The sequence below is a fragment of the Amphibalanus amphitrite genome, unplaced genomic scaffold (genome assembly GCF_019059575.1).
Source record: "Amphibalanus amphitrite isolate SeventyFive unplaced genomic scaffold, NRLGWU_Aamphi_draft 000396F_arrow, whole genome shotgun sequence".
In the NCBI taxonomy this organism is placed as follows: domain Eukaryota; kingdom Metazoa; phylum Arthropoda; class Thecostraca; order Balanomorpha; family Balanidae; genus Amphibalanus; species Amphibalanus amphitrite.
The window spans coordinates 259,151-275,591 of record NW_024881890.1 but is presented as its reverse complement, the minus strand read 5'-3'; the positions used below and the strand labels follow the sequence as shown (position 1 = coordinate 275,591).

Here is a 16,441-nt window from a genome sequence, read left to right as displayed (position 1 = left end):
GTGAGGTCGAGTATTGTTCACCATAACACTTCAATATTCGGCAGACACGGTCGATATTAATGCCTACTACTACGATATTATTCTACTCTGAATTCTACTCTGAGATTGCAATCCTGACGATATTGAGCTGGGGGAATCCTGATAGCCAAATCTGGCGATGCTGCTCCATCGATTTGTCGGGCAATGTTGTACCAATAACAATGAAGTCTGGAACAGTTATGTACGGGCTTTCACTTCTACGGCCAAGTATACCATGGTTTATATTCTTATCTTCCGAGTTATGGAAGCCGTTTTGTTGACTTGCTATTCAATATCAATAAGCGTCGCCAACAGAAAAGGAACGATGTTGCTGTAAAGTCTGGCGATAAAACACTTTGTTTACATAGATACCTACTCCGTGTCCGTTATTCTGGCTGTTTATTAACTTATCAAAAGACATCTAAGGAAAATAGTCAAAAGACAGGTGCTCATTGGCTCGTTACTGTCCCACGCCCTCCCAGTGTCTACATATGCCTGACGCCCCCTTGGGTTCGCCGGGACGCTGCGGGCCGTATTCCCATTCAATGGAAACTCGTCTGGTTTATCAGACCGAAGAGTAGGACCTCGCCAACGCATTGTCGGCGGCGCAAACCACTAACTTTGGGAAGGAGAGTGGGATGATGACGGATGGCGGATGGTGGGCGGGCTGCGGGGGCGTCCGCAGGTCACCAGAGGAGAGGGAAGGTGGGACGGGATGAAGCCCAGGGATGGGGGGGGGGGGTGGATGCCTATTTTGGGACGTTGGTTGATGTGGGTGGTGGACACTGACCAGTATTTGGGGCCGTTAGACCTGCTGCGAGGGTGTAAGCCTCTCAAATGCGTTATATTCCGGGGAGAGCTGTTCATTCCGATATTTTCCCGTCATATCGAAAAGACTTGCGTTGCGCGCGTTCGTAATTATGTTACACAATGAAGTTAAATGTTATGCATAGGCGATAATGAATTGCTCTTTGCCAATGAGAGAATGGCCCATCCACACATATGTACATCACATTAACCTTCTCGCCGCACGGGATGAGTCCAGTCGGAGCGATCGATACTCATTCCTGATGGGTGCATTGGTCGGGCAACCATTCTATCTACCGAGGGAACGTTTGCCCGAGTTGGACCACAAAATGCGAGAAGTTTTGAAGCAGATGGAACACAGGAGCCGGTGAGGAGAGATTGGATGGTTTTGAGCGTCTTATCTGATTGGCTCGTCAGCATCAATGACTTTTAATCTTCATGAAACCCATTTCCATGGGCATTTTTGATCCATGTCAGGATATGGATGAAGAAGCTCAACAGTTTTTTCAACAGTGAACAGTTTTTTTTTTTTGAAGAGGGGATGGTTAAGTCGTTAAGCGTAGTTATGCCGTGCGCTGTATATTATGCTATCTAAGCATGGTGGGTGATTTTGTATTATATTTGATACTAGTTCATCATGCGACCGAGTGACGTTTGCATCGATTGTTGCGAGTTTGCATGTTTGGTGCTCATTGTGTGTTTCGTGCAAATACCAATCACCTGTTGACAGCTTCCCATTGTTATATTAATGACTTACGACAATAACAGCTTCTACTACCTTTACCTATTGTTGATGACCTCAATAAACCAACAGCCCACGCATGAGTGACTCTGAGCCACCCAAAGTTTCTGAGGTGTTGCCAAGCGTTTACCTATGGGTACTATTGAGTACTAATTTCGGCAAGGTAAGCCGCCCAGATGCGCTCACAACACAGCACTGCCCGATCTGAACGGGTCAATTGTCCGTGTTAATGAGTGGTGGGTGGAGACTCCCCGTAGTAACAGGAGATCCGGCGGCGTCCGACCGATACCGCTACAGAATATGGAGCCCTCTCGTCGCACTATGAAGAGCACGCCTCTGAGAATGTGTGGGTCTCAGATGAGTCCGCAACCGTGCCGTGCGGAGCCGCTTCAGCTGTCTCAGGGGGACTGAGCCACCTGACCATCTGAGGTCAGAGTCTGCTAATGATGCCTACATAATCCTGCTGAAAACACTCCCAAAGTTCTAACAGTACCTTTGAAGTGCTGCCTACGCCTCATTCTTGATGCTCAATGATTGAAGGAATGCTTCACAATCGACTTCCCCTAAAGGATTTTCGAAATTCTAAAATTGAATGTAACGTGAATTCGTCATTGTTTGAATCTTTACGACTATGAATGGCTCTTCGTATGAGTTATGACAATTGACAAACAATCATTGAACAGCGCATGCGTATGGACAGTAGCGTAGCGTAGTCTGTATCAACCAACTTCATCGGCATCTGAGAGTTCTAAAGTCTATGCTAACGTCTGGGATTCGATTTTGACTTACAAGACCTAACATTCAAGCAAGTGTTGGGGTCGGTAACCATGGTACTTGGAATGCCTACGAACCTGATTCAACCAACCTATCTTTCATCCGACTTTTTTGCTTTTATCAAACTATTTAGGTGAAGCTTGGGCCCTTTTTTGGTATTCGTTCACAATTCAATGTGCACTTAAATTAAAGTCATCAGAATTGAACATGATAAAGGCAAAATACCTAGCCTAGGCTCGATAACGTATAAATAAACTTTAATGCTGAGATAAGGATAGGCATGGTGATTGCTAAGGAACGCTGATAGGAGGGCGCCGATTCAGCTCATTATACAGAATATACAGTGCATTTAGGCACTAACTTGGAACCACAGCTTGAGTGACTGAACTCCGATGTGGATAACCGCATCATCTCTTGTAGGGGAGAGTGGGGAAAGATGCCCAGGGTTTTGCTATGTCATATATTATTCGAAAATGACGATGGTAAAGCAAAAACTTGGAGTGTCAACGGAATCCGACATCATTTTTCTCCAAAAATATCACACTTTCGTGCCTGAAATATTATAACTTTTTTTTTTGCTATTAAGCATTTTCCTGAAGAAGTGAAAGGGGGCATCTTACCCCACAGGGTGGGAAAGACGCCCCCTGACGTTGGGAAAGATGCCCCCTGCACTATAAGTGACATAAATGGGCACGTGAATCGCCTGAACGAATCAGTAGTCCCTTCGAGCCTGCAGTAGACACCAAACGTCATCATAAGGGCCCTCAAAAATAGTCGTAAGGGGCTTCAGAGGTCATCGTTAGGGCCATCATAGTCCAGCGCGGCCAAACAAGCCTCCGTGGTGGCGTTCGGAGACCACTGTGGGGCTCTTATAGGTCTTCATGATGCTTGAGGGCCCTCGAGCCCATCGTGGGGACCTCCGATGCCAGCGCGGCCCGTAGGGCCAACGTGGGAGCCCTCAAAGGATGTCGTGAGGGGCCCTGGAGCCAATAATGGGGCCCACAGAGGCCGTCGTTAGGGCTCTCAGAGTCAGATGCCGCCCAAAAAGTCGCTATGTGGGCCGAGAGACCGACATGGGGAGCACCCGACCGTACTGGACTCGCAATAGTCCCAGATCGGCTTTTGTCTATGTACATCACAAGTATGTAATAAATGATTTGACGGGCTGTTTGAAGGACAGCCTACGGATTTAGGGGGGCGTCTTTCCCCATCAGGACAAGGGGCATCTTACCCCAAGGTACCGAAGTAACATTAAATCAGTACAATTTGTTAGCCATAAAACTACACCCTGAAACAAACTGTTTGGTACACAGTACACGCATGCTAATGTATCACGACTATAGCAAGGGACGCAAAAATTATTTACCTTCTTTGATATTTACAATGTTCTCACACCAAAATATTTTTCGAAAGCAGCAAATAAAAAACATGCAATCATCAGCCAGCCGTTGCCCAAATGAGCTTCGCAATTTTTTGTGCAGTTAACAAGGGAGGCTTCCGCTTTACGCTAAGAACATTAATTTCCAGGTCCGATTCTTTGTTTCGCCGCTAGAGGGGGTGGGGTGTCTTTCCCACCCTGGGCATCTTTCCCCACTCTCCCCTATATTTCGGGACCGTTGCTGGCCATTCCGCCGCTGCGGTGGCGGCTCAGTTCATTGTGCTCATCATTCGGCCTCGACAGTCTGACGAATATAAACCCTCGAAGCGTTGCCGTTTTATGGGATTCCGGCTGAAGATATACCCAGATGACCCCGGGGACAGATACGGGTCCTAATGGCTCAGCGCTGAAGGGCGTCGGTAGCTGAGGGAGCGGGAGTCGGCTGGAGACGGTCAGTCGGACGGCTCCCAAAGGCAGAGGCGGTCTGATTACGACCATAACTGGCTGATACGCGGTATGTGGGTGGATGACGCCGGCTTTTAAACGCACGAAAAACACGGCTTATGCATCGACCGTTTGATTGGTATCTATCTAATTTATCATTAGATAGTATTGATAACACTTTCAAGTTCCGCGCTTTGGCGGTGGAGGGGGCTGGGGTAGATTTTACGTCCGTTCCCCCTTATTTCTCCAATGGTGTAATACGACGAATAATGACAGTGCTTGAGTCATATTTAAGCCATACCTGAAGTCAGGTATGGCTTAAGATAAAATTTTGAATTTTATTTACTATATAGGCAATAGGCATTCATATATTATTTTCTAGTTGGTAGGGGCTCCGAGAAAGCTTTAGATATTTTTCATACATTGTCATTTTCGGTTTTAAATATGCGGAAGAGATGCAGGGAATGCTGCGTAATACAAGTACCATTCTACACTGCACTCTTCATCAGCGCACACGGCGGTGCATTCGAGTCTATCTCGTTTCTGAGGTCCGTCGGGCCAGAGGGCTACTCCGGGACATGAAGTAGGAACGTACTGTCGTGTTATCACGTGCGGGGCAGTGTGAGGCACACCGTTAACCCCTGCGACCGAGCCAGGTAGCACTTCCCCAGTTAGGTACTGCCAGCCCGTGGGAATGAGCTGAAAAAGGTCACCGAAGGTCAGCTTGGTCGAGAGACCCTCTCTTGGGCTATTTAGTGAATGAAACGTGATCTCTCGCACTCACTTTGCATTAATTTTGCCGCAATCAATGCCTTTACCCATGGCTGAATTATGGCGTTTCTACTTTTTTCAGCAATCTCTCATCTCTGTGCCTATTCCTGTATAAAATTTGTGGTGATTAGATCTTTTTTTATTGAGGCACATCCATATGCGAAATGATTGACATTGTCGGAAATCAATATCTACGGGAATCATATATAGGTATTTTTGCCTGACAACTTTTGACTTATTTTTTGTCAACTGACAAGTTTTCAACCTGACAGCTTATTTTTTCTACACTTTTAGGCGTGCCCCGACCTCCGACAGCCGCCCTGACCCTGACCCGGTGTTTCGTTTCAGGTTCCCCGTGACAGGGTGACTGAGTTCTCTGCCGGATTTGAGTCCCTCGTGCAGCCTGATTACGCCAACAAAACCTACCAGCTGGGCCTAGTGGAGGCGCTCAGGGTGAGTGTGACGTCATAGTCAGGGTGGTGGCGCTCAGGTGAGTGTGACGTCATATTCAGAACGCTCAGGGTGAGTGTGATGTCATAATATGGAGGCGCTCAGGGTCAATGTGACGTCATAGTCAGAACGCTCAGGGTAAGCGTGATGTCAAAGTTAAGGTGCATGGTGGAGGCGCTCAGGGTGAGTGTGACGTCATAGTTAGGGCGCTCAAGGCGAGTGTGACGTCACGTAGTTGGCCTGGTGATGTCTTTCTGGGTAGCGTCTCGCTCACTCGTATGAGTTGTGGCTCTCCAAACACTATACAATACAATTTGTAACCCTTTCTCCTTTTTGGCTTACGTATCCTCATGCTCGCCATTATTGGTGACACGCCGTTTGTCTCTCAGGAGTGTCGCCGCCAGCTGGGCCTTGACCCAATGACCGGGTCACTGCACCAGGTCATCAACTGGGGCAGGTCGGCCGTCACCCGGGGCATGACCTTTCGAGGTATGTTCAAGCGACCGGTCACTTAGTTGATGTGTTTTAACCCTCGCCCGTATTGGTGTTTTTCCAGCCGCGAACGTATAAGGGGGGGGGGTCCCCCTTGCCGTTTCGTCCCTGATCGAGCTAGAGCTTCGCGGAAAAAAACGAGCGTGTTGCCCGTGACGAGAGGAAGCCGATGATACCCAATGTTAAGGTCCTAGGTCATCGGTTGACCTTCCAGGTCAGGTCAATGACCCAAAAGTCGGGAAAATCGGGACCTGTTAGAAAGTCGTAAAGCGTGGCTGCTATGGGGTTTTTCGGGGTGCTGATCACGAATATCATGTTAGTTTTGATCGCAGATGATGTCTTCATGCATTTAGGCCAGGTCGGGTCAGGTCAGGTCAGGTCAATCAGTAAGGGTATTCGTAGTAGGTGGCAACCGCCTCTGACAGCTTCGTAACATGTTACGAAGGTGCCAAAACTACTTCGTAAATGTTCATATGGTTGCTAAATTCGAATTCAGCTCCAAAAACTGGCCTAAAAACATGAAAAACTCGAAAAAGTGAACCGAGGTCATCAAAGGTCAATGACCTGACCTGACCTTCCGGTGACCTTGACACCCACCCTTATGCATGGGAGCAACATCATATCCCATGTTTGAACGCTTAAAACTACGAAAAGACTGCAAACGCGCGGCTAATGCGAGCCGACATACGCCGAATCGCGATTCCGGCCAAACATGGTCTCGAAAAGTAGGTCACAGGTCAAACGTCATTAAGGTCAGGGTCATGGAAATTTAAGGGTAGGTGTAAAATTGATTAACGCGAGGGTACTGAAAGTTTCGTCGCGATCGGCCGCTTTTTACGCGAGTTATTCGCGAAAAACCGAGGGGGGGGGGTCCGTTCGACCCCCCCCCCTATACGGGCGAGGGTTAACCCGCGCCCTGCTGGGGGGGGGGGTGTGTGTGTGTGTTTGAACACCCCCCTTGTGGTTTTTCGCGAATATCTCAAAAACGGCGGCGCGGAGCGCCGCCGTTTTTGGTACACCGTATTATCCATCAATTCTACACATGTTGTGAAAATTTCAGGCCAAGGTCATTCAAGGTCAGGTCACCAGGTCACTTGAAGTGACCTCACCTCATAAAAACTTTCAATGTCTGTCATAGCTACACCGAGTGACCGACCGCTTTGAAACTTTCAGCGATTGATAAGAGCAATAGCATGTACAAAATGTACATATCAGATTTTTGATATCGGTCAATGGGAGAAAATTGAAATGCGCCTCTTTTGGACGAAAGACATTATAAACACTCCCAAACACCGAATTACAAGTGGTTTAGACACACTGAACATGAAAATGGTGTCCGTGACCCTTGTTTATGCCCTGAGGTCATCTTAGGTCACGAATGGTATCTAACAGTTTTTCGCAAATAACTTTTGATAGAGGCATGCTAGAACGATGAAAACGCCTTATATGTGTTCAGCTCGACGATACGGATCGACTGATATGCAACATGACCCTTTCCGGTCAGGTCATGACCTTGACCTGAGGTCAAATTTTCAAGTTGACCTTTCAAGGTCAAGTTATAGTTCCTTCGATGTGTCTTGACGAGAGGAACACGATGCCGGTGAAAGTAAGCTCGTACAAGGCTTGGGTCAAAAGTTATTGCAGAAAAACTGTTTCCGAAAAAAATCTGCTATTTTTGCAGTTTTTGCCCTCTGCAGGCAAAACCGTTGACGTTAGGTCAAATCTTAGAGAATTATTCAGAAAGGGCGTTAATAGGGCTATCGAATGCGCTTTTCCGCGGTGCTGTAGCTCTATTTGTTCCCGAGTTATGCGTTGGTTTTTGGAAATTTTCGACATTCGACCTGGAAATCGGCGAAATTTTGCCTTCAATGACCTCTGGTGACCTGACCTTTGACCTGACAAAAAATTGGCCGAAGTGATTTCGTCATTATTTTTGACACTCTTTCGAACGCCGCCTTCCGCGTATCGCTACGTGGCTCAGGAGCCGAGTTACAAGGGGGGGGGGTGTTCAAACACCACCCCCCCCCCAGCAGGGCGTGGAAATCCAGGACCCCCAGCCGGGCGCGGGTTAAGAAGTAAGAAGATACTTGCTTAATTTCGTTGATTTTGATTGACCGTGATTGAGGTGTACTTTGTTTGATAAAGATATTCTTTATCACGCGCACCGACGGGGGGCGGATATCCGCCCCCCCCCCCCCAGAGGTTTTTCGCGAATAGCGGGAAAACCGCGGCGCTACGCGCCGCGAAATTTGGTACGACTATTTTCTCATCAATTTTACACATGGTGTGCAAGTTTGAACCTCCTAACTTTTTAGGTCAGGTCACCAGGTTACTTCAAACCCAACCTCAAGTCACTTTTTTGCAACTTTGTCACCGTGCCAGAGCTACAGTTGATGTCGGAGGCCTTTGAAAGTCGCAAGATGTTATGAGGTCATTAGTAGCTATAATTTGTATATCTCGGAATTTTGATGTCGGTGACCTAAGGTCAGGTCAATTTCGCGACCTCCCCATTATAAGTCAATGGGGGAAAAATCAACTCCCTGTTTTTACCACTAAAACGGGTCGGAATGGCCCCATATACCATACATGACTTCATATACGATCAACCTTCACTACCTTGCGGTCTGTTTTGCTGTTGGGCAGCTGTAAGGTCATGTGACGTCATCAAAGGTCACCAGCGGTTTTTTGCCAATAACTCCGTACAGGAACAAGATACAGCCGCGCGGATGGTCTCATGGTGTTCAGCTCGTCAAGACGCATCGAATGATATATATATAATGACCTCGAGGTCACGTGACCTGAGGTCAACCTTTGACCTTGACCTTTCGAGGTCAACCTTTGACCTTGACCTTTCGAGGTCAACATATATATCATTCGATGCGGATTGACGAGAGGATCACGATGGTGCCCTTAGTTTGTTCCTATCTTGACTAGTTCGAAAGTTATTCGAGAAAAACTCTCCCCATATCTAGCGCCGCCATTTTGACTTTTTTGACCCCTGTGACGTCATCTTTGACCTGACCTGAAAATGACCTTAGTAAAAATTGTAGACCTTGTCCGTGCGTATCCGATGTCGTTTACCGCTTGTCGCTATCTTGCTTTGTTCTCGAGATCTCAGGGGGGGGGGGCGGTCATCCGCCCCCCCCCCCCCCGTCGGTACGAAGTTGGCGAAGACACCCGTCGGTGCGCGGGCTATAACTAATATTGATATGCTACAGGATTCACTCTCTCATTATTATGTCATAATGACGGCGCTGACCTTTTCGAACTATTTTGCTGTTCAAATGCTGGTTGTTATGTTTTTTGCCTTTTGTAACAGATGTGAGCGTGCCTGCGTTTGTGCTCTCGTACCTGGAGAAAATCCGTAAGAGTCAGCGCCGGGATGGAGGTTCTGCTAGCGAGGGGAAGCCGGGGCCGACCGAGTACCGGGTGCCACCGAGACCCGACGATCAGAGAGGTGAGGGAGGGAGCCGGACAGTTAGGGAAGAGATGAAAAAAGAACCGGCCGGTTAGGGAAGAGACGAGCGGGACAGCCGGCCAGTTGATTCGTCCGAGCACATTAAATAATGTCACGGCCTCAAGTCAATAATTCATGTAATGTGCTTATTTGATGTAAGAAAAATATCTTCCTTCGGTTAAAAATGTCACGTCCTTTTTGTTCCCTGTCTGGGTAAAAACTGCGTTGTCCGTGACTGACGCAAGACAGTGGCTGAGCTCGGTGCTTCTGGAGTGGCCTGTCCGTCTGTATGTCTGTCTATCTCCCCTGCTGACAGAACTGCGCTGTCCGTGACCCACACAGCTAAGTCTGCCTGCCCGTCTCTATCCTGCTGTTTATGTGTCTGTCTGTCCTGCTGACAGCGCTGCGTTTCCCACAGCTCAGTGGCCGCGTTCTGTACCTCTCTAGTCGGTCTGTGTATCTGTCTGTATGCCTGCCTGCCTGTCTGCCTCTCGTAACTGAGGTGTCTTCCCACAGCTCAGTGGCCTCGCCCTGTGTCTCTGGAGTCGGTCTGTGTATCTGTCTGTATGCCTGTCTGTCTGTTTGCCTCTCGTAACTGAGGTGTCTTCCCACAGCTCAGTGGCCTCGCCCTGTGTCTCTGGAGTCGGTCTGTGTATCTGTCTGTATGCCTGTCTGTCTGTCTGCCTCTCGTAACTGAGGTGTCTTTCCCACAGCTCAGTGGCCACGCCCTGTGTCTCTGGACTCGGTCTGTGTATCTGTCTGTATGCCTGTCTGTCTGTCTGCCTCTCGTAACTGAGGTGTCTTTCCCACAGCTCAGTGGCCTCGCGCTGGATCTCTGGAGTCGGTCTGCCTATCTGTCTGTATGCCTGTCTGTCTGTCTGTCTGTTTGCCTCTCGTAACTGAGGTGTCTTTCCCACAGCTCAGTGGCCACGCTCTGTGTCTCTGGACTCGGTCTGTGTATCTGTCTGTATGCCTGTCTGTCTGTCTGCCTCTCGTAACTGAGGTGTCTTTCCCACAGCTCAGTGGCCTCGCGCTGGATCTCTGGAGTCGGTCTGCCTATCTGTCTGTATGCCTGTCTGTCTGCCTGTCTGTTTGCCTCTCATAACTGAGGTGTCTTTCCCACAGCTCAGTGGCCACGCTCTGTATCTCTGGAGTCGGTCTGCCTCTCTTGTGGTTCGAACCAGGTGGTGAGGGGACACCCGCTCTTCATCGGCGGGCTATGCTCCACCTGCGAACAGGCAGTCACGGACACAATGTTCGCTTTGGCAGAGGACAATATCAGTGTGAGTTGCGATCGAAGAGAGAGAGAGAGAGAGAGAGAGAGAGAGAGAGAGAGAGAGAGAGAGAGAGAGAGAGAGAGAGAGAGAGAGAGAGAGAGAGCGAGAGAGCGAGCGAGAGAGCGAGAGAGCGAGAGAGAGCGAGAGAGAGGGAGGGAGGGAGAGGGAGCGCGGAAGGGGGGGGGGGCAGTTGCTGTTACCTAGTGCAACAGTACCCGTAGCAGCCGACACCTCTCCACCCAATGTCGGTTCCTGCGACAGTGCCGACATTTAGTTACCAACCACTGGTTTATAGCTTCAATATTCATTTCCCAGGTGTGTCCACGTACTATTGTTTCAGTGTCTCTGTCGCGCTCGACCATTTTGCAACGCAGTGCACTCTAGTTCGATGTGTTTTAGTTTGAATGTCTATAATGGCCATTTTCTGTGCGATGCACCCCAGTTGCACGGCGATTCGGTTGAAATCACGGTTTTCACTCTATTGCATCATTTTAACCGAGATACACTTTCGCCAACCAAGTGTGGCCATGGCTGCTGACCAATGCGTTCATCGTGTTACTTTAGCGAGACGATGCGAGACGGCTGATGAAACATACCCGTTTTGCAAACAACCTCTTCCATAAATGTGGTGGACAATCATTGTCCTGAAAAAGCACGTTTCGCATCATCGGTAATCCTATACAGTTTGGGTATTTTCTTTGACTAAACTTCATCTTTTCGCGGTCAAAATTCAGTTTGTGAACTATTTGCTTTTTAAGGACTTCGCCACTGTCGTGTCACGCATTCATAATTCTACCATCTGCGACGGCTGCTGACATAAATTTCGTTTTGTGCTGAAAGGTCTGTGCTTTTTGAAAAGAAAGAGCGACGGAAAAGAGGGGATATAGCGGAAAGGATATCACAACACGAATATTTACGCCCTGGACGTCGCACAGAGAACTCATCCTGTCACTCCCGATCCTTAATTGGAACTTAACTGAATTTATAGGTGTTTTTCGCCTGTGACACTTGTTAGCACCGTCTCAAGGCGCCCAGCCTTGCTGCGCTTTTTACGGCCTTGTTTTTTCGTGGGTGTTCTGTTATTACGGTCCCACCACGTGGAAATGAGGAGTCTGGGGGTCACTGAAAATCGAAGTGATGTCTCGGATCGTTTTGACAAAGCTGAAAATCGATAGATGGGAATACTATGTGCGATTTTAAATTTTTTGCCTGCCAATGTGCGAAATGAGGGCCGTATAGTATGTTTAATATAAATATGTATATACTTTCAAATAACCAACGGTGTGCAGTTTCAAACCTATCTATTTTTCTGTTTGCGTCTTTTGATAGCTGAACTGCGTAATGAATACTTACATAAGCTAACCGATACCTTAGCCGACACGATAAATGCGCTGCACATTTGCATTGTTTACCGCGAAGAGATAATGCTCAACAATGACAGGCTGTCTTAGATCCGAAATGGTGATTGATTTTCGGTCACTCACCGGCTCAATATCAATATCAATCCAAGAATCTGCACAATGATTCACAGATAGGGACACAAAAGCTGGAGTTGGTTTGACACTATGGTATTTTCAATCCATTTCCTGATGACGAAAATCAGTCGTGGATGCGAATTTAGTTGATGTATGCGCAAGTAAGTGAATGAAGTGTTATTGGAATGCTCACTTAGGGAATTGGGCATGCACTTTTGACCACCATTGAAGCCCGTTTGTGGAACAACAAGTTAGAATGGACTATGTACATCAACCTTTTATGTGAAAAGGAGAAGGAACCTTTCAATACACGAAATATCGTGCTTTTCAAGTAAGAAGAGGCTCATTTTATTTGACAATTAAATTCGCACTCGTAATTTCGAGTTCATGAGTCGTAACACTGTTATCGCTAAATGAACAGATTAGAAGTACACTCCATTTGGAGCAAATGTAATAGTTCCGAAGTTAAGACACTGTTGGGCCGTATTTTAGAAGTAAAGAGTACAGATCATTAGTGTGTTTGAACTTTTTCGCTGCGTCACGTCCAATCAGATTGGGTTGACCCTCACTGAGAGAGGTGAAGGGCGTTCACCCAGTATTTTTCACCGGTACCATTTTGAATAATTAGACTGCAAATGAAGGTGGTGTATTTGAAGACACCAGATCACTGACCCAGCCAAAATATAGAACATTGGATCACATGTTACCTTGCCCCATAGCCAACCTATGATGATGTGTCCGAGGACGTGTTATACCGTCCTATTGAACTGCAGTTTAGATCAATGCTTATCATTTATCTGTATTTTCTCAGCTGTAACTATGATAAATTTCCCGGTCAAACTAACAATGCTTTGGTGATAAATGCGCATGAGATAAATGTTAAAGCCGTTGTTAGTTCTATAAACTTATGTAACATGAATAGCCATTGCCTTAACGATGAGCGGTTATGCGCCATACCTGTAGTTACCGAGAAACCTATACCCAGACAATCAATTGCCGTCTATTGTGTCTTTACGTTGGATATTTCCAGATCTGATGATCTCCGACATACCCCTTGGGCTGTGCGTCGTTCTTATCTCCGACGTCTTGACGTCGAGTGCGTATTCGGTTGCATGTGCGTCACACAAGGACCGACTCAGGTGTCATTACAGGCACGGCCCCGCTCGCTGATCTACCCATAGTTAGGCTCGGGCATAGACCGCTGGGGTCTCAATCAGGCTGATACTGTCTGTTGGGGGTGTATGGACGGGGTGCCGCAGACGGTTGGTCGTCATTAGTTGCGATTTATCGGTAACGAAGCGGCGTCGCCAGCCGGCTGGTCGGTGTGACAGACCTTGGCTCTCAGCTCAGTCATTACCTCCTTCCTACTCAGTAGTGTGGGTAGCCAGTCCGTCTGAGGCCTCAGCTCTGTGCCTCCCCGGATTTACGTAAGGGCAGATAGTGACGACGGCCGGCCACATTACACTGGCCGTAATGAGGGATCGATGGTGACGGCGAGGGGGATACGCGACGATTGGTAACGGTGACTCGCGGCACCTGAAATGGACGGCGTACGCCTAACCCTTAAAATGATACAGGCGGGTTATTTATGCATAAAACCATACCATTGATAACGCCGAAAGTGATATTGTTTCAAATGCAGCGTCCGAACCATATTACCTACCAATCGCTGCACATTGTTTGATTTGGTTCGTTCGACACCTATTTTGAGGCACCTATTTAGAATGAGCTAAATGATCATGCTTGTGCGGTCTATTACAGCCCTATTGTTTAATCTGTTACAGCCCTACTGTGTGGTCTGCTGCCAGCTAGGTCAGCTGCTTATTTGTGATGAAGCCGCGTGCAGCAGGTATGTCTCAAAAAGACGCTCTGTGGCTAACTGCCACATCGCTAGTGAACACCACCAACCGCGCTTCCTTGAACTGATTAAAGGGACCCTCCCACCTTAACATTAGTTTTGAGTTGAGATAGCCAAGTTTGCGGCCAGGCTCAGAAACCACCATTTATCCTGGTCGCAGCCCCCGCAGCTTTATGGTGTTCAAGAAATTTCTTCCCTTTACTTGCAAGGTGGGACCAGCGTGGTCCCTATCTCTTAACCATTACGGGAATCTGATGACGTCATCAGGCTTTCGAACGTCCGTTAAATGTTTGACTAAAACGTTTTGTAGCACGCGGTGGTATATGCTGCTTTGCGCGCAACAAATGCCGCACTTTCAAATAAAGTCGCTAGGAACAGCGGAGATCCCAAAAAGTAAACAAAAGTAAAAGTCTAATATCTTGAAAACCGGTGAATATTTTTCGATGAAATTTGGTAGATATTCGTTTTTGCTCTTTCTGAACCGAGTGACATCACTTTCATGCCAATTCATTAACTTTTTTGAAGGTGGGAGGGTCCCTTTAACTCGTTTCTGGGATTGGCAGCAGTGAGCAGGATACTTGAGTTGCTGGCTGCACCGGCTGCCTGGTTGCTGGCATCATCCAAGTGGAAGTTGAAAGATGCATACTAATTAAAGCAATTTAATGTTTATTAGTTTATAACACATTCGCGCTCTGCAGTAGTATAAAGAAGTTAATAGGAGTTATATAAGTTGATAGCCACGGTAAGTTTTTGCATAGAAGCATTTACGAATGCATCCTTATTCCTTACTGCGCACGTTAAGGAGGACTGTTGTAGTATAGGTATGTGTTATTTCCCGGTGAATCATTTGTTCAGGTGTCATCCAGCTTTCAAAGTGTGCTATTTTCCGATGCAGGGGCTACTGTTACGTCTGTCTGCGACTGCTGATTGGTCGTGACGCCCCGGAGTCTCTGACGTCACTAGCTGTCTGGCGCTGCCCTATGTGTCACGCGACGCGTGACGTCACTGGCCTGCTGCGACGCCGTCCGGACTGGAAACAGCAGGTAGGAATGATACTGACGCTCACTGGCATTGTGATAAACGTCCCGACAACAGTGAACATCAGGGTAAATGCTCCCTACAGCGTCAGAAATTTATCGGCATTCGCCGTTTTTAATGTGCTGCTCATACTTATGTGTAATGTGTATGCTATTAGTTATCGGCTATGCATACTTTTTGTTATGGGCTTGATAACATGTTAACAGTCAAAATTTATTCAAAATCAAAACTACAAATAACAGTCTCATGATCAAACAAGGGCCTCGCCAAGCAGCTTATATAAGTGCCACCAAGTTACTTCTGCCGTCCATAGTTTCGCCCTATTCAGCCACGCTGACTCCCCCGTTCAGCTGACGTTTTCGGTGCGTTAGACGGTTGCGGCGTTGTGAACGCCCTCCCCTCTGCTGCTCTCATACTATTTTATGTGTTGTGTTGTGCAATGGGCAAGAAGTGACTATGTCACTCACCTAACCTAACCTAACCTGACCTACGTTGAGTTGGTACTGGTTTTATGTGTGCGTTGAGTTTGTACTGGTTTTATATGTTGACAGGTGGCGGCTCTGTTCACCCCTCGGACCCGTCCCACGCCGCCCCCTCCGGCCGACCAGTTCCGGGACCGGCGACCCATCCGAGTCCTGTCGCTGTTTGACGGCATCGCTACCGGTCAGTGAAGCGGTGAGAGGGATATGTTGGGTAATTGGTGAGGGATAGGGACTGAGGAGGTGGGTCGAGTTAATTGGGCGCTGAACGTGGCTGACGTTAGGTGAAGTGACTGCGACTGTTTTCAGCGAGACAGTATACAGCTAGCCGGGTAGCATAGAGACGTTTATGTATTGGTGCGATTTTTTTCTGATAATGGCAACGCAAGCGATTCACTCGAATACAACTCGAAAAAATTGTTTTAGCGAAATAATCTGAATCGATCTGAAAGTGAATGCAAAATATTGTATAAAGAAGTCGCACTGTGACATTTCAACTATTCCCAGATGCCTGTTTCACAGTAACTGAAAACTCATCCCACTAAAATTGACCTCGACCCGGCAGAATTTCGTAGCAGCCCGGCCACATGGCATCCATCGTCCTCTGGGAACCGTCCCCAATGTGTCGCAGTGGCTCCGTCTGAACAGAGCCCTCATTCTGTCAGCGGCGGCTGGCCTGGGCCCGCCCGCGGCGCCGGCGGGGGTCAGGGGTCACGGGTCAGTCGCTGTCGTCTGTTACCTCTCTGTCACCGACCGGACGGCGGTCTGGTGGTATGGCCGGGCTCCAGCGCCGGATCCCATCAGTTTCTACCCCCATTGCGGGGGCGCTGCTTCGCCGTAGACGGAATGAAAGTCGGCTTCACACTGCACTTGTCCTAACTAATGGTACCTTCTTTCTTGTGAGTGATGGCACCTTCTTCTTTTATAACACAGAAAGGCTAGAAACAGCTATTATGACTAAATGTACTCAGAAACGTATTT

At 47.8% G+C, this 16,441-nt stretch overlaps 1 protein-coding gene across 4 annotated transcripts in view; it reads left to right on the top strand.

Annotated features, from left to right (window-relative positions):
* Positions 1-16,441, top strand: part of LOC122390437 (DNA (cytosine-5)-methyltransferase 3C-like) — a 32,432-nt gene that overhangs the window by 6,191 nt on the left and 9,800 nt on the right. For all 4 annotated transcript variants that reach the window (XM_043383389.1, XM_043383386.1, XM_043383388.1 and 1 more), the window contains exons 5-11: positions 5,283-5,387; positions 5,774-5,873; positions 9,196-9,333; positions 10,459-10,616; positions 13,870-13,934; positions 14,839-14,986; positions 15,533-15,644. In XM_043383389.1, the coding sequence (XP_043239324.1) occupies positions 5,283-5,387; positions 5,774-5,873; positions 9,196-9,333; positions 10,459-10,616; positions 13,870-13,934; positions 14,839-14,986; positions 15,533-15,644 (826 nt within the window). The remainder of the gene's footprint in view (positions 1-5,282; positions 5,388-5,773; positions 5,874-9,195; positions 9,334-10,458; positions 10,617-13,869; positions 13,935-14,838; positions 14,987-15,532; positions 15,645-16,441) is intronic.